General features: G+C 40.6%; 1 protein-coding gene across 3 annotated transcripts in view; it reads right to left on the bottom strand.

Moving 5' to 3' along the window:
* Positions 1-24,593, bottom strand: part of DENND5A (DENN domain containing 5A) — an 81,044-nt gene extending 56,451 nt beyond the window's left edge. The window contains exon 1 of one of the 3 annotated variants that reach the window (XM_081061990.1): positions 24,360-24,593. In XM_081061990.1, the coding sequence (XP_080918116.1) occupies positions 24,360-24,474 (115 nt within the window). In that variant the 5' untranslated portion in view covers positions 24,475-24,593. The remainder of the gene's footprint in view (positions 1-24,359) is intronic. The other 2 variants (XM_081061988.1, XM_081061989.1) reach the window with 2 other exon arrangements.
* Positions 24,594-25,697: the final 1,104 nt, after the last annotated feature.

Genomic DNA, 25,697 nt, shown 5'->3' with positions numbered 1-25,697 from the left:
CATAACTATGAACTCTGGACAAAATATAAAAAACAGCTACGTGAAGGTACTGGAGAACAAAAAGCAGGCAGGTTCCGAAGGGGGAAGGAGGGTCAACAGCTGGAAGAAGGAATGGCATGGTTTCCCCTTCTTCATGGCTTTGGGCCGGGCAAGTATCAGTCGTGCCATGAGAGGCACTAAAATTCAGATAAAAACCCGGAAGTCTTTCTAGCTTGACGAACCAGAGGGCAGACTATATAAGGCAACCACTGAAGCTGGCAAGTGAGAGAGAAAAATTCCAGAGAAGTCAGAAAGGAGGTACCCCAAAACATGGATAAACTCTGCTGAAATCTCTGGATGATCTCTGAACCGTGCATTCATAGAGCAAATCCCAAGCAACCAAGTTAGGGCTAAAAGAACTGAAGTGAGACTAAGCTGCTGCTCACTCCAGGGGAACGGTGTTTAACAAAACAAACAAAATTCAATGCTCTCTGTTGGAAGGTAACAGAACCCAGGGTCTACAACACACCATACTCAATGTCAAGGACACAGTCCAAAACTGCTCAGCACATAAGAAACAGGAAAACGTGACCCATTCGCAAGAGAAGAATCAATTAACAGAAACCAACCCTGAGTTGACCCAAATATTGGAATTAGCAGACAAGGATTTTAAAACAGCTACATCATAATGAATGAAAAAACAGTAGATCTCAACAGAGAAATAGACACTGTAATTCAGTGGACGGGCTTAACAACAGATTGGAGATGCAAAGAGTTACTTAACTTAAAAATAAATCTACAAAAATTATCCAATCTGAAACGGAGAGAGAAAAAATTTGAAATATGGGGGGTGGAGAGAGGAGTAGATCTGAGAGATCTGTGGGATAACAAGTCTAACATACATATAATTGGAGCCCTGGAAAGAAAGAAGAGCAGATGAGATAGAAAACAGAAGAGAAAATTTTCCCAAATTTGGTAAAAGATATTGTAAAATAATAGAATATATATACACCTGTCCCCAGTTCCTGGCACAGAGCTCCTGAAACTCTTCTAATTTCCCACATGATAAAAACACAAAGAGCATCTCTTATTCTAATACTTGTCTTTGACCTCATTCCTGACACAAGAATCCTGAAACCCTTGTAAATTCCTAAGTAATAAGAGCACTCGGAGCATCTTGTGTTCTATTGAGGTGACTCTGAGCACTCTCTTAGATGGCTCCTGGAAGGAGGCTGGTCACCAGAAAGACCAAACCATGATTAGAAGCATGGACTTTTCAGCCCCACCTCTCCTTCTCCACAGAAGGAAGGGGACTAGAAACAGTTAATAATTGACGGTGCCTCCATGAAGCCTCCATACAATCCCAATAGGATAGGATTCAGAGAGCTTCCAGGTGGGCAAACACACCCACACTGAGAGGGGGACACACCTCAATTATACAAGGTCAGAAGCTCGTGTACTCAGGACCCTCCCAGACCTTGCCTATGTAGCTCTTCATCTGGCTGTTCATCTGTACCCTTTATCTTATCCTTTAATAAACTGGTAAACATAAGTAAATGTTTCTCCAAGTTCTGTGAGCCACTCTAACAAATTCATCAAACCCAAGGAGGAGGTCTTTGGAACCTCTGATCTATAGCCAGCTGGTCAGAAGCAAAGATGACAGATAACCTGGGCTTGCAACTGGTGTTTGAAGTGAGAGGCGGGGGGCAGTCTTGGGGGACTGAGCCCTTAACCTGTGGGATCTAACGCTATCTCCAAGTAGACAGTGTCAGACTGAGTTAAATTGTAGGACACCCAGCTGGTATCCAGAGAATTGCTTGTTACGGGGAAAAACCTCCACACATTTGGAGACCAGAACTGTCAGAAGTTAAATGTTCTGTGTAATAGTAAAGGAGATACACAGTAGAGAAACACAGTAGGGAAGAACTGGGTTTTACCCTGCACAAAAAGGAAAAGAAAACTGTGTTTTTCCTTTTCATATATAAATTTACAGATTCAAGAAGCTCAATGGATCCCAAGCAGGATAAATACCAAAAAAGCATACACATAGGCACATGTGGGTTTTACCCTGCACAAAAAGGAAAAGAAAACTGTGTTTTTCCTTTTCATATATAAATTTACAGATTCAAGAAGCTCAATGGATCCCAAGCAGGATAAATACCAAAAAAGCATACACATAGGCACATCATAGCCAAACCTTTAGGGGAAAAGGGAGGGGGCGGGGGGGGAAAAAGAAAAAATTTTAAAGAAAAAAATCTTGAAAAGAGCCAGAGAAAAAGGATACATTACTTTAAGGAGGAAAGGAAAAAAAATGATTGAAGTTACCACTGCCTTCTCATCAGAAACAAGGGAGTTTCCAAGACACAGAACAACACCTTACAAAGTACTGAAAAAAAAAAACAAAACCCTGTCAACCTAGAATTCTATAAACAGGAAAAAAAATCCTTCAAAAATGAAAAGGCAAAATAAAAACATTTCCAAGTAAAACAAAACTAACAGAATTCACTGCCTGCAGACCTGCACAACGAGAGTAAGAAAAGCCCATCGCAATAAATTACATACTGTCTGATTCCATTTATGTAACATTCTTGAAATGACAGTATTGCAGACATGAAGACTGGTGGCTTCCAGTGGTCAGGGGGTAGGGGTGCCTATGAAAAGGCGACCCCAGGAATTCTTGTGATGATGGAACTGTTGTGTATCTTTACTGTGTCAGAGTGAATCTCCTGGTAGCAATAATATACCATAGCACTGCAAGATGTCACCTCTGGGGAAACCGGAAAGAGGGTACAGGGTCATCTCTCTGTATTGTTTCTTACAACTGTATAGGAACCTACAATTATCTGAAATCCAAAGTTTAATTTTTTAAAAAACACATTTTTAAATTAAATAAAAAGTTTTAAATGTGTTTAACAACCTGTCAAGGTTTTACAGCAGAGGCTGTAGCACTCAAGAGCTACGCTATGCACAGAACTCTGATGGCAGCTGAGCGTCCCTCTCTCCGGACCCCAGACCTCAGCGTCAAACCGACGGCCTCATCCCACCAACACCAACCGGCCTCACCTCACCCACCACCAACCGGCCTCACCTCACCCCACCACCAACCAGCCTCACCTCACCCCACCAACACCAACCGGCCTCACCTCACCCCACCAACGCCAACCGGCCTCACCTCACCCCACCAACACCAACCGGCCTCACCTCACCCCACCAACGCCAACCGGCCTCACTTCACCCCACCAACACCAATCCTATAGTCTTAAGTCACATCACCTACAGCTAGAGTGACGGAATTCCCTTCCTCTGGGAATGGAGACAAGCAGGTCATTACACTAACCTTTTCATATTGATTGGCATTCTGGGATATCCTAGAATTGATCCTGTTGGTGACACTAGTCGCCAGTCAGTGTCACTCAAGCTACAATTAGTTTACTTTCTGCACTAAAAAATGTCACTGTATCTTTCCTATTACCAACACTCCTGAAACAGACTGCCCGTCATAACAGTTATTACCACCAACTTACACTTCTATTTTTGGTGTATGTTGAACAACCAAATTATAGTTTTGTCTTAAACTCACTTGCTGCCCCAGCATTTCAACTCTCTTTGCCTTCCAGATAATTTCTGAGCCCCCGTACAAATCAGAGGTCATCTCTGATTGACAGTGTAGAAGAGAAGGGAATGCAAATTTCTTTTATTATTTTTTTTTCAGTTACAGCTGACACTCAGTATTATTTTATATTAGTTTCAGGTGTATAGCATAGTGGTCAGACACTTACATAATCTATACAGCAATTCCCCTGATCAGTCTAGTACCCACCTGACACGATGCATAGTTGTCGCAACACTATTGACTCTATTCCCCATGCTGTACTTTACAGCCCTGTGACTATTTTGTAACTACTAAGTCTAGTGCTTAACCTCTTCACGTTTTTCACCCATCTCCCCAACCCCTCTCTCCTCTGGCAACAGTCAGTTTGTTCTCTGTATCTATGAGTCTGTTTCTGTTTTGTTTGTTCATTTATTTTGTTCTTTACATTTCTAACTACATGAGAATTAACCTTGCTGTTACTTTTGGGTGACTACTTCATTATTACCAGCACTTTTTAAATAGAGACATCTCTAACACAATAAGGCTAGCAGAGTTTTGGTTACTACAAAAAACCATCTAACACTACTCTCTACTCATCATTCTCCCTCACTTCTTCTACATATGAAATTGAAGTAAATGTACAACTCCTGCAGCATAAAGTGAAGAAAAAACTTGCTCTTTGAAGAGACAGCCTATACTTTGGCCCCACATCACCAGCTGACTGTGGGGCTCTGGAGTCAGACACCCACAAATCCACAGAACGCAGACAGTGAGCTGCCCCAACCACAGGCCTCTTTAAAACATTAACTAACCCAGGAAAGCTGCTCACCAGGCTTTTCAATGGAAGAGCAATAGAAATCACGTTACCACTATGTTTTCCCCCTTGAGGCAGATTTGTTCACTTTCTTTCTCAACATATTTTCTTTGTCAGATAACATTAGATTTGTATACATGGCCATTACTTTTACTGATCATCTGCCTCCTGCCTTGACATCTTTCAGGCACCACACCTAACCAACTCATGCACCTAGTAATTCTAGAATGTACCCAGTTTTAACAAGAGACTGGAGTTTGAGAGCCTATCGGGATACGCTCCAAACCACAGCTAGGACAGAATTTTGATAGCAAGGTGTCAAGTGTAGATATTGACTCCCTTTCAGCCTATGTGAATGCCCTGCAGGGCACACATCTGTCAAGCTAACATCTAAGTGCTGGCAAGGATGTGCTGAAAAGGAAACCCTCATACACTGTGGGTGCTCATGTAAATCAGTCCATCCACTAAGGAGAACAATATGGAGGTTCCTCAAAAAGTTAAAAATAGGTCCGACATCTTAGCAAGGCTGCAGTTGTAGCCGCTGCTGTCTGCACTTCGCCATGCCGCCCAACGACGACAAGAAGAAGAAAGATGCTGGAAAGTAGGCCAAGGAAGACAAAGACCCAGTGAACAAATCTGAAGGCTAGGCCAAAAAGAAGTGGTCCAAAGGCAAAGTTCGGGAAAGCTCAACAACCTAGTCTTGTGTGACAAAGCGACTGTGACAAACCCTGTAAGGAAGTTCCCAACTAGAATATAAGCTTACAACCCCAGCTGTTGTCTCTGAGACTGAAGACCCGCGCGGTTCCTTGGCCAGGGCAGCCTTCGGGAGCTCCTTAGGAAAGGACTTATTAAATTAGTTTCAAAGTTCAAGGGGACAAACTTGTATGAGTAGTAAATAAGCCATAGAGATCTAATTCACAGTATAATGAATATAGACAATATTATACTATAAAGATGTAACGTGATAAATATTGCTTCAGTGGCAATCATATTACGATATATAAATGTACCAAAGTAACACGCTGTACACCTTAATCTTATAAAATTTAATATGTCAAACTTACCAAATAAAAATATGCCAATGGTAAAAAACACATACCTAAAGGAAGGGAAGGAGGAGTGAACTCTTAAAAATAAGTGAGAGAGCCTGGAATTCCAGGCCTAGTACAATCAAGACTTATATAAATCATTTTTATCTTCATGGGCTCCAGTTTCTCCACCTTCATATAAGATACCTGCCAACCTCCCCAGTTTCAACCCCCACCACCCCTTCTCTCCCTCTTTACATTACCCCTACTAACTTACTTGTAGTTCCTCCAATATGGCATGCTTTTTCATGCCTTCATTCTTTTGTAGATGCTATTCTCTGCCTAGAATGAATTTCATACCCTTCTTTGCCTATTAGCCAATCTACAAGTATTCAAGTGAGTGCTATCAAAACCTATGGTATTCCAACAATGTTGCCATTTCTCCTCCAAATTCTTCTGGGACTCTTCTGTGGGAGCTATTGTTAGAGCCATTTACTGGTCACAAAACAAATCTTCTCCTTTGATTGTAGTTCATATGACAGGAGTTTTTCATTTCCTTTACTAGCTCCTAGAACTGACATCAGTACTCTATGTGTGGTCTAACTAACATCATTTAAAACAGGACCGTCCACTTTTTTTTGACAGTATCTCTATTAATGCAAGCTAAAAATCACAGCTTTTTGTCAACTATATCACACTTTTGCCGTACATTTTAGTGTTGCTATTAAGTCACATCTCCTTTCTATACTTCTACTTTTGCAGCACCTACTTCACCATACAGTTCAAATCTCTCTGTTATCCCCAGGTATATCCTAATCATTCCCATCAAAACATTCCTGAATCCAAAATGGCAGCTGACAGTATACTCTTCTACCAGTCTACTCTAATAAAAAGAATGTGGTCAGTCTGACCTAACAGATTCTTAGTGGGTCCACGTTGGCTCTTAATAATCCAAGTTTCATGTTCAATAACCATATCCTTAAACCATTCTAGATTTTGACTAGGAATATGTCAAGCTCTTACTTTCTCAGTGTTGAAAATGTCTTTTTGTGGTAACTCCATGATTCCTTAAAGTTTACTGACAGTGAGCAAATAATCTCATCCCAAAATTCTTTCAGAACTCTGGGCTATAATTTGTCATGGTCAGGAGACTGGAATTTATTCTGAGATTAAATGCTCCTATATAAACGCTTAATGACCTCAGGTTTCATTCTCCTCTTACCAGTTCTATCCTTTATAATTTATAGATAATTTTCATAACAATGAGGGGGAAGCTTCTGGGGCCATTTTAGTCTTGGAGATATTTGAAAAATGTGGTTCTTTGGGACGCCACACTTAAGAGTATCACCAGTATAAAATACCCTTCTTGAAGAAATATTTAGCAAAATAAAAGTTTCTGCTGGGGTTATTTTTGTTGTTGTTGTTCTTCGAAACAAACCCATAAAATTGCTAGAGGAAGCAAAGATGCTACCTATAACAGTAGCATTACTGAGGTCATTAAGCTTACCACAGCAGTAAAAACCGAACTAGCCAATCTATTACAAAATGAGGCTAAAGAAGGATTCGGAAAATGAACACACCTCTGCTACCATAAAGAAAGAAAATGTGCCAAGCCAAAATTTAAATTCTTCCTAAAGGTAAAAATATTCCCACAATTCATCACCATATCAGCCCACAAATATCTACTGAATGTGCAAGACACTTAATCAAAACAATTCACCCAGAACCTCACATCATACACCCTCTCAACAAATCAAGGCTATAAATATAGGCAGTCAAAGTAATGTTTTCTCCTCTTGGCCACCGTGGGATTGAGACCTTGTCTGCCCATAATCAGCATTCTGCTACATTACATTATTCCATTCTCAGTTGAGTTCCTATTACGAGGTCTGACAATTAAGTTTGTGAACTCATCCTAGAAAAAGTGCTACATATCTCATTGCTGAATATCACTATGGTCACCTTCGAAGTACTGCCTTTGGGAAGCTATGCACCGATGCCAACACCTAGTCCACCCTTCAAAGCAATTTTGGGACTCTTACTGGAATGGCCGTCAGAGCTGTCATCTTATTACCCTTGAAGTCCTGAATGTCATCAAAATGTCTTCCTTTCCTTTCAATTTTTCCTTTATCTTCAGGTAAAGAAAGAAGTCATTGGGGGGCCAGATCAGGTGAGTAGAGAGGGTTTTCCAATACAGTTATTTGTTTACTGGCTGAAAACTCCATCACAGGCAGTGCCGTGTGAGCTGGTGCATTGTTGTGATGCAAGAGCCATGAATTGTCGGTGAAAAGTTCAGGTCATCTAACTTTTTCACGCAGCCTTTTCAGCACTTCCAAATAATAGTAAACTTGGTTAACTGTTTGCCCAGTTGGTACAAATTCATAATGAATAATCCCTCTTATATCAAAAAAGGTTAGCAACAATGTTGCAGCAAGTTCACCAACTTAATTGTCCCATCTCATATGTACTCATACACAGCTCTATGCTGAGTATTATAGAGACATTAAAATTTATCATTTAAAACTAACCCCTCCTGAAATTCATGAATTCACCTGATAAACCTGTATCTCTTGCTCAGGTTGGACAGGCCTCCCAAATCTGAAGGGGCCTCTTCTCCAGATGAAGCAAGGAAGGAAGCAAGGAAGCAGTATATCCTGTGGACAATATTCTACAGTGGAAGAAACAGGACTTTAAACACAGGCAAATCTAGATTCAAATACTAGTTCCATGTCTTGTTGAATTTTAAGTAACCTGCTCAAGGTCTGTGCTCCTATAAATCTCAGTTTGCTCATCTGTAACATGGGGATGATAATACCTATTTCATAGGTCTATTGAGTAGACTGAGTTAACAAATGTAAAGCATATAGGATACACTTGTAAGGAGCACAACAGGTACTCAACAAATATCAGCTTTTTTCCTCCCAAAAGGACAGCTATACATGGCAAGAGTCACCTCTAAATCTTTAACCATGAAAATAAGACACAAATAGGCCCTGGAAATTCCAAAATGCTTCCCAAGAAGGAAGCCTCTACTTCATGAATGTGACAACATCCACCGCTTCACAGAATGCATACCAAAGCAGAGCCCAGGGCAGCAAAAGTGGCTGTATCCAGAACGGTAACATGTCCCTTAGTCCAAGTTTCAAACCACAGCTCATAATAAAGGACCACCCAACAGCCTCTTCCTCCCCAGATCACACAGGAGATTTAAGCATCTGGGAGCCTCCAGCCAGGTTACCCTCAAAAACAAAAGAATATTTTCTTTATCCTTAAGACTTTTTATAGCAATATTTTTTGTTTTTACACAGTTTCCTAACCACTAAAATTTTACCATTTGGTACTAAATCAAAGCACAAAGACTAGCATTTGTTTTACTAACTGTGTATTAAAAGCACTGTCTTGGTCGTATCAAAAGCCCTGTTGTACTTCAGGCCCAGCTGTGAGAGCAATGGAAATGTTTCTCTTTCACTTTGCAGAATGCTGAAAAATGGCACATACACACACAAAAGAAGGTGGCAGAATGTTTTTCAGGCAGTACAAAGTGTTAAAGCGTAGCGTTTAAGAGAACGAGCTCTGGGATTGCAGATCTAAGTGTGAAAGGCAAAACAAGAAAGCCTTTAGGAAGAAACAGAACACTTTTGTGACCCTGCAATAACAAAGATGTCTTAAACAGAACACAAAATGCACTAAACATAAAGAAAATTAATAAACTGGACTATATTATCACTAAAAGTTTTTGTTCCTCAAAAGACATCATTAAAAGAATGAAAAAGAGACAGATTACAAGAAGAGATTTTCAATACAAGTAACTGACAAGACTCACATCTAGAACACATAAAGGACTTAAATCAATAAACAAACAAAAAAAAGACCACATGAAAGAAAAATGGCAAAAGAGTATGTACAGATGTCTGATAAACTTTTGAGAGGTGCTCAACTTCATTAATCATCCAGAAAATACAAATTTAAGTAATGTAGTACCACTCCATAACAACCAGAATGGCTCAAATAAAAAGGAATAAGTGTTGGTGAAGTTAGGGAAAACCTACACTCGCATGGACTGCAGATAAAAATCTAAATTGGCACAACCACTGTGGAAAACAGTATGGCAATATCTACTAAAGCTACATATACCTATGACCCAGCGATTCCACTCCTGTGTACATACTCAATAGACCAAAGGACATGTTCACAAAAAAAGGCACATAAAAGAATGTTTATAACATGTAACTACTGTTATACTAAAAATCTAGAAACTACCCACATGCCATCAAGAGAATTGAAAAATAAGTTATAGTATGGAAAACTATACAGCAGTGAGAACGAATAATCTAAAACTACATGTAATCGTGTGAATGAATCTCTCAGACATAACATTGTGTGACAGAATCCAGACACAAAAGAGCACACAGTGTACGATTACATTTATATAAAGTACAAAGACAGGCACACTAATCTATGCTGTGAGAAGTCAGAACAGTGGTTACTTTTGGAGGATGAGAAGGGTAACTGGAAGGGGCACAAAAAGGATTCTGGGGTGCTGGCAACATGAGTGTGCTCAGTTTATGAAAATACATCACACTGTACACTTTGATATGTGTACTTTACTGTGTACATAGTTAATAAAGTTTAATTTTTAAAAAATAAATGCTAGATTCTGACAGATCTGAGTTTGAATCCCAATCTTTCCACATAATAGGTGTGTGACTTTAGGCAAGTTATTTAACTGTGCTGTGCCTCAGTTTCCTCATCTACAAAACAGGGCTAGAACTTCTCTCATGTAGATGCTAAAAGGCCCAAATATGATCATGTATGTAGTACTATTACCCTATCTCCATTTCCCGTCAATGTCAAAATTATATAGACAATTATATAGACATATAAGTTAAGTGATGTAAAGAATAAAAATGTCAGAAATAGCACACTTAATGGATATGCAGCATGTGCCAGGCACTGTTCCAAGCCATTTAATGTATTAACTTACTTTATCCTACCACCACCCTATGAAATAGGTTCTATTTCCACTTCAAAGATGAAGAAACTAAAAGAAGGAAGTAGGGCCGGCCTGGTGGCTCAGGCGGTTAGAGCTCCATGCTCCTAACTCCGAAGGCTGCTGGTTCGATTCCCATATGGGCCAGTGGGCTCTCAACCACAAGGTTGCCGGCTCGAGGCCTCGAGTCACCCAAGGGATGGTGGGCTCCGCCCATTGCAACTAGAAAACAGCGACTGGACCTGGAGCTGAGCTGTACCCTCCACAACTAAGACTGAAAGGACAACAACTTGAAGCTGTATGGCACCCTCCACAACTAAGATTGAAAGGACAACTTGACTTGGAAAAAAAAAAAGTCCTGGAAGTAAAACAAGGAAGTAAATTGCCCAAGGTCACACAAATAGTAAATGGAGTCTGAGTTTCAAGTCCAGGGGACAGATATAACCTTTAGGCTACACTCCTTTACTATCCCTGTAGGGAATCTCAGCTTTAAGGGGAAAAGAATTCATTAATTAAATGTGTGTATTTTTCCCTTAAATCTCTATTTTTCCCACAGGTTGCAGTTTGTATACTGTATCATAGGATAAACCATCACCCAAGAGTTAATGGACCCCAAATTCAAGTCTCAGCTGACACTAACCAGCTATGAGAAGAACTCAGACAAGTTACTCAGAACCCTCCCAACCACACTTTCTTCTCTGTAAAATAAGAGGTTTGAAATTCTAACCAGCTCTTTTCTCTTCTGAGACCTAAGCTGCCTATTTGGAAAGAATACAGTATAAATAAAAGGCCTCAAGATCACAGTGATAATTACTGATGACAATGACAATATATCTGACTGCTTCCCACATCACTATGCTGCTAAAGAAATACTTTTATTATAGATAAGAATGTTCTACCACAGCAGAAGTTTCATTTCTGAGTTACATGGCTTCTGTCAAACAAAATGAGACCTAAGTCACTGCTATCCTAAAGTCATATGGCATCTGTGAATACCAAATATAGTAACAGGGGAGAGCACTGGTGGTGTCTCTTTTCTCCTTAACCATTCTTGCTGGCAACCCCTTCTACCTCTGTGTCTTACTCACACTTGAAGAAACCCAAGACCTACTCTTTAGACCCTCTGCAAGGGGTTGAATGTTGGTCCCAAAAAAAGATCAGTCCACATGCTAATCCCCAGAACCTTTTTTTAAATCTTATTTGAAAAAGATCTTTACAGATGTAATCAAAGATCTTGAGATCATCCTGGATTAGCTGGGTCGGCCCTAAATCCAATGACAAGTATCCACTTAAGACAGACAGAGAAGACACACACAAAGGAGAGGGCAGTGTGACGCGAGCTACGTGGCCAGAAGCCAAGTAATGCTGACAGCCACTGAAAGCTGGAATAGGCAAAGAATTATTCTCCCCTAAAACCTCTGAGGGAGGGAGTGCAGCCGGCTGACACCTTGATTTTGGACTTATGGCCTCCAGAACAGAGAGAAAATAAATTATTAGTGTTTTAAGCGACGGAGTTTTGTAGTAATTTGTTGCAACAGCTATAGGAAACTAATATACCTCCAAACCACATTTCTTCACCCACCCTACTCCTGTTACAACCTCATCAGATTTCCTAAGAAAAAAAGATCCATAACTACCCTTCAAAAGCACCCCAATCTCGAGCCTCTCCATTCTCCCCCAAAAAACATTAGCAAGAAGAGAAATTATAAAGAGCATACACAGACAAATCTTAATACAAGTAAAAAGGATTAATAAATTGCCGTTAAAAAAAATCCACCTTTTGGGATTTATAGATGATGTAATACAGAATTGTAAACCTGAAATTATGTAATTTCATTAACAATTGTCACCCCAATAAATAAATTTTAAAAAAAATAAAAATCCACCTTAGTAGTCAAAGAAATACAGATTAAAACATAACAACATCAAAACATAGAAAAGTATTAGCGAAAATGTGGAGAAAGTGAAATCCTCACGTGATATATGATAATGGGAATGTAAAAATGGGGCAGCCACTGTGGAAAACAGTTTGGCAGTTCTTCAAAAGGTTAAACAAAGAGTTAGCATATGACCCAACAATTCCACTCCTGGGTATCCACCCAAACAGGCGCTCAAACAAAATCTCGCACATGAATGTTCATTAGCAGCACTATTCACGAAAGAACCACAAAGTGGAAACCCAAATGTCCACTAACTAATGAGTGGATACACAACATGTGGTATAACCATACAATGAAATATTATTCAGCCATAAAAATTAATGAAGTACTAATTTATGCTACAATGTGGGTGAACCTTGAAAACATTAAGTGAAAAAAGCCAGACATAAAAGTCCACATATTGTATGATTCCATTTATATGAAACACCCGGTATAGGCAAATCCAAATAAATAGAAAGCAGATTAGTGGTTGCCATCAGCTGGAAGAGGGGGAAATAGAGTGACTGTTTCACGGGTACAGGATTTCCTTTTGGGAGATGAAAATGTCATATGGGGTGAGGAAAATGCTATGGAACTACATAGTGGTGATGGCTGCACATTGTGAAATGTACTAAATGCCACTGAATTATGCATTTTAAAATGGTAAATTTTATGTTATGTGTAATTCACCATCCCCAAAGTACACACACACACGATTAAATAATGGCAAGCTAGGAGTGAGCATAAATTGGTATAACACTGGGGCTGCTGGATTCGATTCCCACAATGGATTGCCCGCTCGATTCCCACATGGGCCAGTGAGCTGCGCCCTCCACAACTAGATTGAAGACAACGACCTGCCGCTGAGATTCCGGAAGGGCGGCTGGTTAGAGCACGAACTCTTAACAACAAGGTTGCCAGTTCAATTCCCGCATGGGATGGTAGGCTGCGCCCACTGCAACTAAATATTGAAAATGGTGAACGGACTTGGAGCTGAGCTGCGCCCTCCACAGCTAGATTGAAGGACAACAACTTGGAGCTGATGGGCCCTGGAGAAACATACTGTTCCCTAATATTACCCAATAAAATTATTTTTAAAAGTTCATCTAATGACTTAATAATTCTTATTAATATTTATACTAAGCCCATAGTTAGACACTCGAAGATTTGTATAAAGTATGTATGTTGTAAAATTATTTATAATAAAAAATATAAACCACTCAAAGTGCCAAATAATCATTAAAAAGTTTACAGTTCACCAATACTTTGAAATTAAGTAACAACGAGAATCATGTTAATGAAGAATATTTAATGGCATGAGAAAATACTCAAGACACATTTAATAACATGGGAAAATGATCAACATGTAACAGTGAGTTAAAAAGGCAGGATAGGGCCGGCCCGGTGGCTCAGGCGGTTGGAGCTCCGTGCTCCTAATGCTGAAGGCCTCCGGTGCAATTCCCACATGGGCCAGTGGGCTCTCAACCACAAGGTTGCCAGTTGGACTCCTCGAATCCCACAAGGGATGGTGGGCTTTGCCCCCTGCAACTAAGATTGAACATGGCACCTTGAACTGAGCTGCCGCTGAGCTCCCGGATGGCTCAGTTGGTGGCTCAGTTGGTTGGAGCGCATCCTCTCAACCACAAGGTGGTGGGTTCAACTCCCTCAAGGGATGGTGGACTGCGCCCCCTGCAACTAACAATGGCAACTGGACCTGGAGCTGAGCTGCGCCCTCCACAACTATGACTGAAAGGACCACTTGAAGCTGAATGGCACCCTCCACAACTAAGACTGAAAGGACAACAACTTGACTTGGAAAAAATCCTGGAAGTACACACTATTCCCCAATAAAGTCCTGTTCCCCTTCCCCAAAAAAATCTTAAAAAAAAAAAAAAAAGGATACAGGGAACATTTGAGATCTTGCTCCCCAGCACATGTTGTCAGTTTGGCTCAAATAAACTCATAAAAATTCAAAAATAAAAAAAGGTAGGATACAAAATCATATTTCTCTTATGATCCCTACTTTATAAATATATATGCGTGTACGATTTTTTTCACTGCTAGTATTTTTGAAGCACTTTCTGATAATCTAAATATTCCTAAGTTTCCACAAATCAATGAGAAAAATATAAAAGACACAATAGATGTATGAATAAACAAAGGACCTGAACAGGTAATTCATAGAAGAAATATATAAATGTATATGAAGTAAATGAAAAGATGCTCAGCCTCACAAATAATTAAATTCAGATTAAAACAAGTATTTTCTTCCTAGGAGACTGGAAATATTTTAGAAACGCAGTAACATTTTCTTACAGATGTTGAGAAAAAATTGGTAGAATCTTAAAAACTGTTGGTGAGTCTAAACTTTTGAGGAAGGAAATTCGGCCTTCTTCAAATGTATTATTGAATCTTAAAATATGCATTAGTCCTTGGACTCGACAAAGTCTACTTTTAGCAATAAATCCTCTACAATGACTCCCACAAGTATAAAAATATATATACGAGGATATTTGGTGGGAAAAACCTGAAATATTCCACATATTCACCAGAAAGATCTTTGTATTGATATTCTTTTAAGATGTTATTTATAAATATATTATAACTTGAAATAAATCCCCTTTTTATTTCAGCTTATTTGAATGAGTTTCTGCTCCTTGTAATTAATTCTTAACTAGGATCAAAAAATTTTTAGGAGAATACTTCATGATATTGAAAAATACTCATGATAGAACATTAAGTGAAAAAAATTGAAACACAAAATTTTTGCATTTCACTTTATCACAATGTGTAAAAGTACACACTTATACACCCACATATTGTAAAAACTGAGAAGACTTAACCTGGATGATGGGTTATACACATGTCAAGCTATATACTTAGGATTTATGTTTAAGGTGTACAGCAATAAAAATGTTTTTAAATTGGAAGGCACTACATAAAGACATCAAAATGCTGCTAACAGCTTAATTCTGGATAGAAGAATTATGAGTGACTTATTTTTGTATCTTTCTATAATTTCTAAGTTTTCTATAAGAAATATGCACTTTATAACTCTAAGTTTCATTTTTAGAGAGAAAAATATCATTCCTTACCATGATTGACCTTCAACCATGTTTTTTCCAACCCTCAGATTCCATAAATTTTACATATATTAAATGAGCATTGAATTAACCAATAAATAAATCAGAGATTATTGTTTTTGTTCAGGGTCACATCCAATGCTAAGCACTTTATGCTGAATTTATACTGAATATATATACTGAATTTTGTAAGACATACAAAGCTAGAGAACAGAACTTTTTCCCTCTCCTGAACCATTATCTGCTTCTCCCTTAATAAACTGATCCTTTTCTGCAGTTATTGGTTTATATGCCTGACTCCACGGAAGAATAGGAGCCCCTCAAGGACAGCAACTATATCTCACATCTATGGAAACAAGTGTCCCATGACCAAGCTGTCCTTTCAATACAGAAAGGTATGTGGTAGAGAGCTATACAGACAGACTTCCAATTCTTGCTATATGATCTAGGTCATGTTGTTTAAATTCTCTGCACTTTAGTTTTCTAATCTGTAAAATGGGGATAAAATGCCATCTGGTACCTGGCACTGAAGTGTATTCAATAAACAGTAAGTACCTATTAATTTAATGATCACCTATAAATAACAGGAATGAAGTGCTACTCTAGCCTCACTTTCTTGCCTATGTACCCTATGACCTGCAGTGTGCTCGTGAGTGGGATGGTCTGCTAAGGCTAGCACAAAAGTGGGTAGAACTAAGCTAACTGATCCTTTTGGAGACCAACTCAGTGACGTTGGCCTCATTAAATGCATCATACTCACAACCAACCGAGCTAAGCAGCGAACAGAGCTAGATCAGGGAGGGACCAACAATCCTCTAGGAACACTAAACAAAACACTAAGCATTCTTCCATAAGATAAAACCACAAATGCTTAAATATCACTCTCCACACAATAGATCTGCAGGGAAAATAATGTGTTTCATGCAGATGTGAGAAAATGGGGGTGGGAGAAGAATATTAGGTAATTACTTAGCAAAGAAAGAAAGGGATTACATATTATCAGGACAGACAGAACCTCAGAGTTCAGCAAAGCTGGACGGATATCAGTTTGAAAGGTAATACTTCCAAATATTTGTGTGTGTTTTTTCCAACAAGAGATTGTCATCCTGAGCCAATAGAAATGGTTAAGTAAATTAAAATGAGATTCATTTTTTTAAAAAAGTACAGGTTCATTTACACTACTATAAAATTTAGCATTATAAATTATAAAATAATCATAATGCAATACAAAATGCCCCTCCCATTATCATCTTACCTCTAAATCTGACTTTGGCCCTCAGCTTTTTGAGTGTGGGAAAACAATCATTGCTATTGTTCTCTTCTACAGACCACATGTTCTTCACTTACTCAGCACTTAGAAAAGTTGTGGAAGTTTGGCTTAACTTCTAAAATGTTAAGTATTATGCTTTATATCTGAAGGAAAAATATGGTTACATACAATTCTTTGAAAATCTGAATAGGCAGCCTCTATCTTTTCATAACTAATACAACAAATCTTTATCAAGCAACTATTATATAAAACACTGTCTTTAATACAGTATCTTTATAACTAAGTACAGTATCTTTACTTATAAAGTTATAAAGATATATATATTACAAAACTAGTAAAAAATGATATATAATATCTTCATAACTAAGCTAACACATTAATAGAGGGCCATTACTCTAAAACTACAAAAACAAAGAAAGAAAACGGCATCAGAGATGACACAACTAAGAACAGCGTCCCTTAGATTCCTGGAAAGCAATTCTAATGTAAAAAAAAAAAAAAAGAAATGCATGTAATTTGCTTTCAATTGGGTTTACCCACTTATAAAGAAATACCTTTTTTTACTGCATTTTGCTTTACTGCCCTATACAGATACTGTGTTTCTCACAAATCAAAGGCAAGCCCCTCCACCAGCAGAAAATGACTCACTTCATTGTAGTGGTCTGGAACCGAACCCGCAATATCTCTGAGGCAGGTCTGTAAAACATGGTTTTATGATGATTATTTCTAAATAATTTCCTTCTCTGTCCTCCTGCCTTAAAAAAAAAAAATCCTGAAAGTTTCTCTGTTGTTTCCTATATCCTTTCGTTATAAAGAATATGGTAAACCAGAAGTCACAACCAGCCTCCAAACTTCAACCACAAAAGATGTAAACTGCAAGCTATAGTGAGCAATTTCTGAGGTTAGCAGGTACAAAATCTTTTTTTCAAAGAAAACAGACCTCAGACGAAAAGCATAAAACATCATGAAACAGTCACACACAAAAGGGAACAAAGGCCTTCGCAGAAACAAAGCCCTAGTAACTATTTGTTCTAAAAAAAAATTTCAAGAACTGATAAGAGTCGGGAAACAGGAAAAAAAATATATAAAACAACCAGTCTTAACTACAATTCAGAACACAAGTGATATGGCTCCTCTCCTGAGAGAGCGCCTCTACTGCAATGTGGGTTGGAGACCGAAATAAAGAGGCCATGCCACAGCCCTGCCACTGCGTCAGGTTTCCAAAATCTATAACTTAAAAAATAATTATCTCATCAATGGTGAGGCAGCAGAGAGAAGACCTGGATTCTAACAGTTCTTTCTACTTGCTGGGTGACAAAAAATTGTATTTCAAGTAGGGCTGAAAATTTCTTTAAAAACTGTTTAAAAGTACACTGCAAAACTATTAAGTCATTTACAAATATTAATCATTACCATCTGTCAAAAGTGATAGCTGGACCATCTCTGATTTCTAGCTCTGACATTTTTTGATTCTGTGACCAATATAAATGAATGCACACTCATACTATGTTTTGCCAGCTGGGAATAGTTTAGAAATCAAGGAATCCCACACTCACAGAGAAATAAAGCTTCATTAATAAGAGGAACCTCTACACACCTTCTCCCTACTTAGGCCTCTCGGAACTCCAGGAAAACATTTTAGACTAACCCGACTAGTTCAGCTCACACTACAGATGGCCTAGCAAAATTTTGACCTAACTTACCCATCACATAACGAACAACAACAAAAAATTACTAACCTCTCTAACTATGACATGGGACACTATGATAGATCCCATGGATGACAACCAAGAAAGTATCCTAAGTATAATTTTGAGAAACCTGATGTCGAAACTATACCTCTTTCCATCTTACTTCCCGGAGTTATAGCTGATCCCTCAGAAGCATACTGAACACAGCTTGAGTACGTGCTCTCATTTTCCACCATGACAGCACTCTGCCACTCCTAGACCCCGTCCAGGGTTCTATATACTCCAAACTAAAATCAGCCGTCACAGAACATCTGGAAAATAGATATTTGATCAATATCTGCCTCACTTAATAACTTTTGAGAAGTAAATCTAAAAATCTGGCAATGATAGCCTGTGTGTAATCACTGTATTCCGTAAGAAATGACCAACTCCTAAAAGGCAAGGCTTTCTCTCTTGCACTGGATCCTACGCTATATCCAACAGGAACCTAAAACAAATTAAGCATATGTTCCCTCGTGTGTACCGAGGTTCCTGAGAGACCCCTAAAACCACTTGACAGTAATTCAAATCCAGGCATGAAGATAGGAACTGAGGAGCCAAGCCAAATCCAAGTACACCTTCCACCACAGTTAGCCAAAAAACAAGCTTCTAAAAGGATATAGGACTTGGAAGTAGGTGTTGCCAAAGAAGGCCTTAGGCAAAGAAAACTTTATTTTTAATCTAGGAAGGAAGGAAGGGCTGAGCAGTCTAAAAGAATTTGGTGTGACCACCAAACATTGTGACTCAGGATTTCCTCCTAAGAATAGAGGAGCAGGGCCCCAGTGTCGTTAAAGTAAAATGGGATACTTCAGAGTGATTCTCCCTACCTGAGGGAGTGTGAAGTGGGGTTCTCTTATGTTTAAGAATATACAGTCTTTCCAACTAAATTTGGCATGTAATTTTAAACTGCCTTGGGCTGCTCTGTAATTGTTTCTGTATGTTGGTCTCTTCTCTGGACTTACTTGCTCTACCTTATAAAAGGAAACACATGACCTAACTTAGGAAATCACGCACCTCCCCCCAAACCCCCTCTGGAAGTACTAGAGGTAAGCTATCAGTATTTGAGTTTTGCTTCACCTAGAAGTCTGGGCTTCAGAGCAGAGATGCCATCAGAAAATGACCATGAGAGAATTTGCTTACAATTGACCAGACTGGTAGAAGAAAATGAAAATTAAACTTAGCTCGTATTGACTCCCCGTTTGAAGCTGGCTCATCAAATTTTTTATAGCCACTTCATCTCTGGGAAGAGACAGCCTTTTTTTTTTTCTTTTAAATAAGTTATCCTTGGCCATCAAAGATATGCAAATCAAAACCACAATGAGATACCACTTCATATCAACTAGGGTGCCTACATTCAAAAAGACATAAGACGTATGGGTGAGGATGTGGAGAAAGTGGAACCTTCATATGCTGCTAATGGGAATGTAAACTGACGCAGCTGTTTTGGAAAAAAGGCTGGCAATTTCCCAAAAGGTTAAGCACAGAGTTACCATAATACCCAGCAATTCCACTCCTGGATATATACCGAAGAGAAATGAAAACATGCCCAAACAAAAACATGTACACAAATGTTCACAATAGCATTTTTCGTTATAATCAAAAAGTATAAACAACCCAAATGTCCATCAACTGGTGAATAAATAAAAAGTGGTATATTCATACAATGTAATAATATTATTCAGCCATAAAAAGTAACATACTGATACATGCTACAACATGGATGAACCTTGAAAACATGTTAAATAAAAGAAGCCAATCACAAAAGACCATATATTACGTGATTCCATTTATATGAAATGTCCAGAATAGGCAAATCTATAGAGATCAAAACCCTCCCTATTAATGGTTGCCAAGGGCTGGGAATTAGCGAGATGGAAGGAAATGGAGAGTGACTGCTTGCTAATGGGTATGGGTTTTGGAGACAAGAGTGATGAATATATTCTAAGACTGATTGTAGTGATGATTGCACAATTCTATGAACATAGTAAAAACCACTGAATTGTACACTTTAAATAAGTGAATTATATGGTATGTGAATTATATCTCAATAAAGTTGTTTATACATATTAGAGAGAGAACACACAAGTGATAAAGCAAATGAAGTAAAATGCTAATCAGTGACTCTGGAAAAAGGAAGCACTGAAGTTCTCTGTATTATTCACATCAATGTTTGGTGTGAAATTATCTCAGAAAAAGCTGAAAAGAAAAAAAAAGATATCCCTCAAAATAATCATGCAGAATATTCTTAACATGAAACAGAAACCTGCACTAGAAAAAACTGCAATAATGTCTGCTCTTGCCCCTGCCAAACAAATATTTTACTTGAAACCCCTACTCTTCAGATTACTGCAAAGCATGCAAAGATAGCATCATTCAAGTAGTAGAAAATAAGAATAGTTAGGGAGACAAATATTCTCTCAGGACCTCAGTTTCCACATCTTTAACATCAGAAGGCTATATCATCTCTAAGATTGCTTCCGTGTCTGACATTCCATTATTATGATGTTCTAACTTCATTGATCAACATGGGTTAAAGAGAAATATGATCTGACCAGTCCTCTGGCTTTTCTGGACAGTGAGCACTTTTTCTCTCTTCTAAGGGTGACATTAAGGATGATTTCAGGGGCCGGGGGGTGGGGCGGTTAGCTCAGTTGGTTAAAGCGTGGTGCTAATAACACCAAGGTTGCCGGTTCGATCCCCACATGGGGCACTGTGAGCTGCACCCTCCTTAAAAAAAAAAAAAAATGGGAGAGATGATTTCAGTGTATTCTCAGTGTTCTAAGACTCATATAGGATACTGGCTAGTCTCCCATCTGTCTATATCTCCAAGCCCTTCGTTTAAATTCTTTGCAAGGCCCTGTGCTCGAAGCCTAGGAAAACTGAAGTAGTAGATGCATGAACCTAAGATATTGGGTGCATATCAGTTCAGAGGAACTTACAGATTCTAAGATAAAAAATAGGTCAGAGCATTCTGGAATCTTAAAGCTCAGGCAGAGATAGGAAAAGTAATCTCAGAAATCCCACCTCATGGTAAGCCTTCTCCTGCAGTTACCTGGTGGTGACCATAAGAAGAAAAGGGGGAAATACAAATGCCTGGGAAACTCACCCATCATAGTGGTAGAAAGAGGGACTGGACTCTACCATCTGCCTCCATAGTTAGGATGGGCCAACAATAATGGGAAATGCAAATCAAAAGTGATTCTTCCACATGTGCTTATCTACCTGACAAGCTCAACAAGCTAACAAGCAGATACAATTATCTAAAGTTGGCTAGACTTGTGCTTCACTCATAAATTACCTTTCTCTCCCCTTCCAAGCCAAAGCACTTCTTCAACTAACCAGAAAAGAAAACAAAATTAATTTTCACACCTTGCACAACAAAAAACTACATGACTTGCATAAATGCTTTAAGTCTGCAAGAAAGGGGAAGAGGTGACAGGGAGAGTCTCCTATAAAATCCAACGACCTTAGTCTATATTCCACAGAACCAGAAGAAACACCAAGCATCTTTGATTTGCTTATTCTGGATTCCCTTTTTATATGTATCAGAAGCTACCTGATACAACAACTTAATTTGCTTTAAGAGAACACAGACTCCTCAGTACCTCCCTAAAGCACCTGGGTGCAATTCACAATTTCCTGTCATTTCACTTACTATGACATCACCAGTTTGGGAGCTATAAGGCAGGCTGGGCAGAGAAAATGCACCCTGTAGAGTCTCAATACTGCCTGCATCCAGCTATTTGTATTCTGTTTTGTTTTATTCAAAGATTCCCTCTGGGTAGTCCAGATTCCCCTATCAACCCACCAGAAATGAAATGAAGGGAAAAAAAGAAATCCTTCAATCAGTGCCTATTCTAACAAAGGCCACCTATTGAATAAATGGTCTTGTCATTCCACTACTGCAACCACATTTTAAAAGACAGGAGGAAAAAAACACCCTTCTTTACACATTTTACAAAACTCATGCCCCTTTCTTCATCCTCCCAAAAAGCTTTCACAGGAATATAATTTTAGCTCTCTGCAAAGCCCGATAATTAACAGATATTTACTTAAAGAGAAGTAACATTTTTGAGGATCTACTTGATGAGGTGCTTTTTCTTTACATTCTCTTTTTTGTATATGAATTATCTGACTTGTCCCCAGTCAGAGATAGTCAATAGCAGAGGGAGAATGTTTAACCCCAAAACCCATGCTCCCAGTAACAAATCACTTCCCAGCTTCATTCTTATCCTTTATCATTTGCAAACTGTTTTCTTTATTTTCTAAAATTAAATGTCTGTATAATTTATTACAAATTTATTACAAAAGCACAGCATAAAAATAACACTGGTTTATTCCCCCAGTTTAAAGTTTCTTTTACTGGGGAGAACTGTGTTATTTTTAGTCTTTCTCAACATGTTAGTGTTTTGTAAAGACTAAGCCAGGCAATGAGATGCAGTTTAGTGTCATGAGAGAGTCGTTGGACCAACAGTCAGGCAATTAACTAACAGGTCGTTGGCCCTACTGTCTTTCCTAAGACACATTTTCTTCTTTGATTTCCCTTCCAGCTCCAATACCGTGTGCTGAATTCCAACAACTACATCAAAAAGTCACAAATTTAATAAATATGAAACAGATGAAAAATGACACCTGTATTATAAGAATTTGAAGACATAAAAAAGTGAATTTGAAACAATAAAGCCACCCCAACAAAAGGCCTAGTATTAACTGTATTTACTGCTTCATGATTTTTTTCTCCGCCTGCTATTAATTTGAGAAAACAGTATATTTGTTCTGACCTTGTTAAAGGTCACCAGTTTATCACGGTTTTTAAAAGTCCATTTTTGTCATTTCAAGTATGTACCTTTTTTTTTTTTTTCAAAAGAAACACTGGAATTTTTCTGGTGACGAAAACAAACCTGTCCTATCATCTCTAAAGCAAAGTAAAATTAGTCACTTTCAGGAGAGAAATTTTACAGTGAATCCATCATGACAGAACACTGGAAAGAGTAGCCCTCATCAAATCAGGACCACAGAACAAATCTCCATCCACGTGAAACCTGCAAACTGGACACTCCAGAAAAAAAAAACTTTTTCAAAACTTGTAATTTCAAAGGCTCCAATGACCGTGCTGCGGAATTTACCGGGATTTTACAACTCTGACACCCTTCTGCAATTAATGCCAAATCTAATGCCCAATCTTCACTTCCCCACCACTTCCCCTTTGAAAGATGATTTCAGAAACATCACTGTGCAACCCAGGCTCTCCACCCAAGGTTGCTGCCCTTTTATTCACAAATGACGCTGGCCTCCTAAAGGACACAAATTACTTTTCATAAAGAAGGCATGGCCCCGGAGTACAAGCCCTTTCTAGTACTAAGGGAGTTCTCACCCTTCCTTGTGTGGCCCAAATTCACTTTATTATTTCCCATCAACCGGGGGGGGGGGGGGGGGGGGACAGAGGCGGGGGAATAGGCCCCGGGCTAGGTTAGAACGGTTTTGAGGAACAGTTATCACAGGCTTCTTGGGAAGAGGCCAAATAAACTCATCAAGTTTTGTTTTGCCCTTTTTTTTTTTTTAAAGTCTGGGTGGAACTTACTTTCACTAGGACGTAGGATGCCTTCCCTCCCTAACGGTGTTCGAGAACAAGTTTCCCTTTATTTTACACTAAGTCACTCAACCTTCAGCAGACTGAGAACACACACCCCTCCCTCTTCCTGGTGCGGGACGACGTGACCACAGCGCAGGGGGGCGTAGAGGCCATTCGGCGCCTCAAGGGTCAGAGCCCCTCGTCGCGTGTCCCCCCCTCCAGCCCGACGCTCCCTTCCCCCGCGCCCCCTTCCCCCGCGCCCGCCCTGGGTCCTCCCCACAGACCCTCGCCCGGCTACCGGGACAAAGCGGGGAGAGGCTTCCTGGGGGTCCCCGCCCGCAGCGGGCGCGGAGACGCGGCCCCGGGCTCGGCGAGCACTCACCCGACAGCTCGTCCGGCTCCAGCCCGGTCTCGGTGTCTAGCCCGCAGATGACAAAGTAGTCGGCGAAGCGACTGGGTGCCGAGCCCCCTCCGCCGACAACACCGCCGCCGCTCATGGCGCCGGGGCCGAGCCGGGCCGGGCCGTGCGGAGCGCTGAGCCCCCGCACCCGGGCGCCCGCCCGTCCTCAGGCCGCCCCTCCCGCCGCCGCCGCCGCTACCGCGGCTCGGGCCGCCGCCCCCGGCCTTGGCCCGGTCCCCGCGGGCGCTGCGGCTGCCGTGACGGGGCAGGGGGGCAGCGGGCCGCCCCGCGCTGCATCCTGGACGCCTTCCCCTCCGCCGCCACTGCCAGCCGGGAGCGCCGCGGCCGGAGCGAGCCTGGAGGAGGGCCGAGAGCTCCGCGGAGAGCCCCCGCCGCGGACCCCTCCCGCTGCGCCTGCGCACGCGCTGTCGGGGGGGCGGGCGGGCGCCGGGCGGAAAGGATGACGTGATGCTCTTTAAGTCCGGCGGGCCGCAGATTCCCCCGCCGTCGCCGCAGCGCGGCTGGCCACTATCGTGTCGCTCGCAACCGCCACTCTCTCGGGGCTGTGACTCCTTTTGAGAGGGCTGAGGAGCTGTGGGATGAGTGGGCGCGTCCCGCATGGCCCGGACTCGGGCCCGTGCGCCGCCCTCACCTCCGCCTCCCACTAGAGTTCGGAGATCTGCTCGCCCTGGCCCTGTCACAGGAGTGGAGTAGCAGAACTGAGCTTCGAAGCCCACCTCGTCCTCTCCCCGGGCTGTCGGCGGAGACCCCAGATAGCGCCTTCTCCCTGCGCCCACTCCCTGGCGTCTGTGCCCGGCCCTTTCCCCAATACAGCTGTGGATTCCCCCTTTATGGGCGGTGATGGATCACATCGTCCTATATTTCCCCTTGTTTTACAAATGGGGAAACTGAGGTTCAGAAAGAAGCAAGAACTTGCCCCAAGGGGGAATAGACACTATATAGAGAGAGTCTAAAGAGATAACACCTGGACAAGAATCCTGGGCTCATGATAAGCACCCCACTCCCTCACCCCCACTCCAGCTAGGCCTTCCCTCGCCCCCCCCACCCTCCAGCCACCGTGCACCATGCTGTCACCTTTTCTCTCGAGCCTCCAGTGGCCCCTGCCACTTAGGAGCTCCCCTTCTGCTTCTGAGAATTCTCAGACCCATCCCTGAGCCGATACTCCCTGAGAGAAGGGGAGAGGGGTGGATGAGGAGAAGAGAAGCCTTGGTCCTTGTTTTGGGACCCTCTGATTTGGTTTCCCACAGAACGTAGGCAGAAAACTGGAGATCAGAAGAAGCCAGGAGGGTAATATAGTAG

The sequence above is a fragment of the Rhinolophus hipposideros genome (genome assembly GCF_964194185.1).
Source record: "Rhinolophus hipposideros genome assembly, chromosome: 10".
NCBI lineage: Eukaryota > Metazoa > Chordata > Mammalia > Chiroptera > Rhinolophidae > Rhinolophus > Rhinolophus hipposideros.
This window is presented reverse-complemented; position numbering and strand designations above follow the sequence as displayed.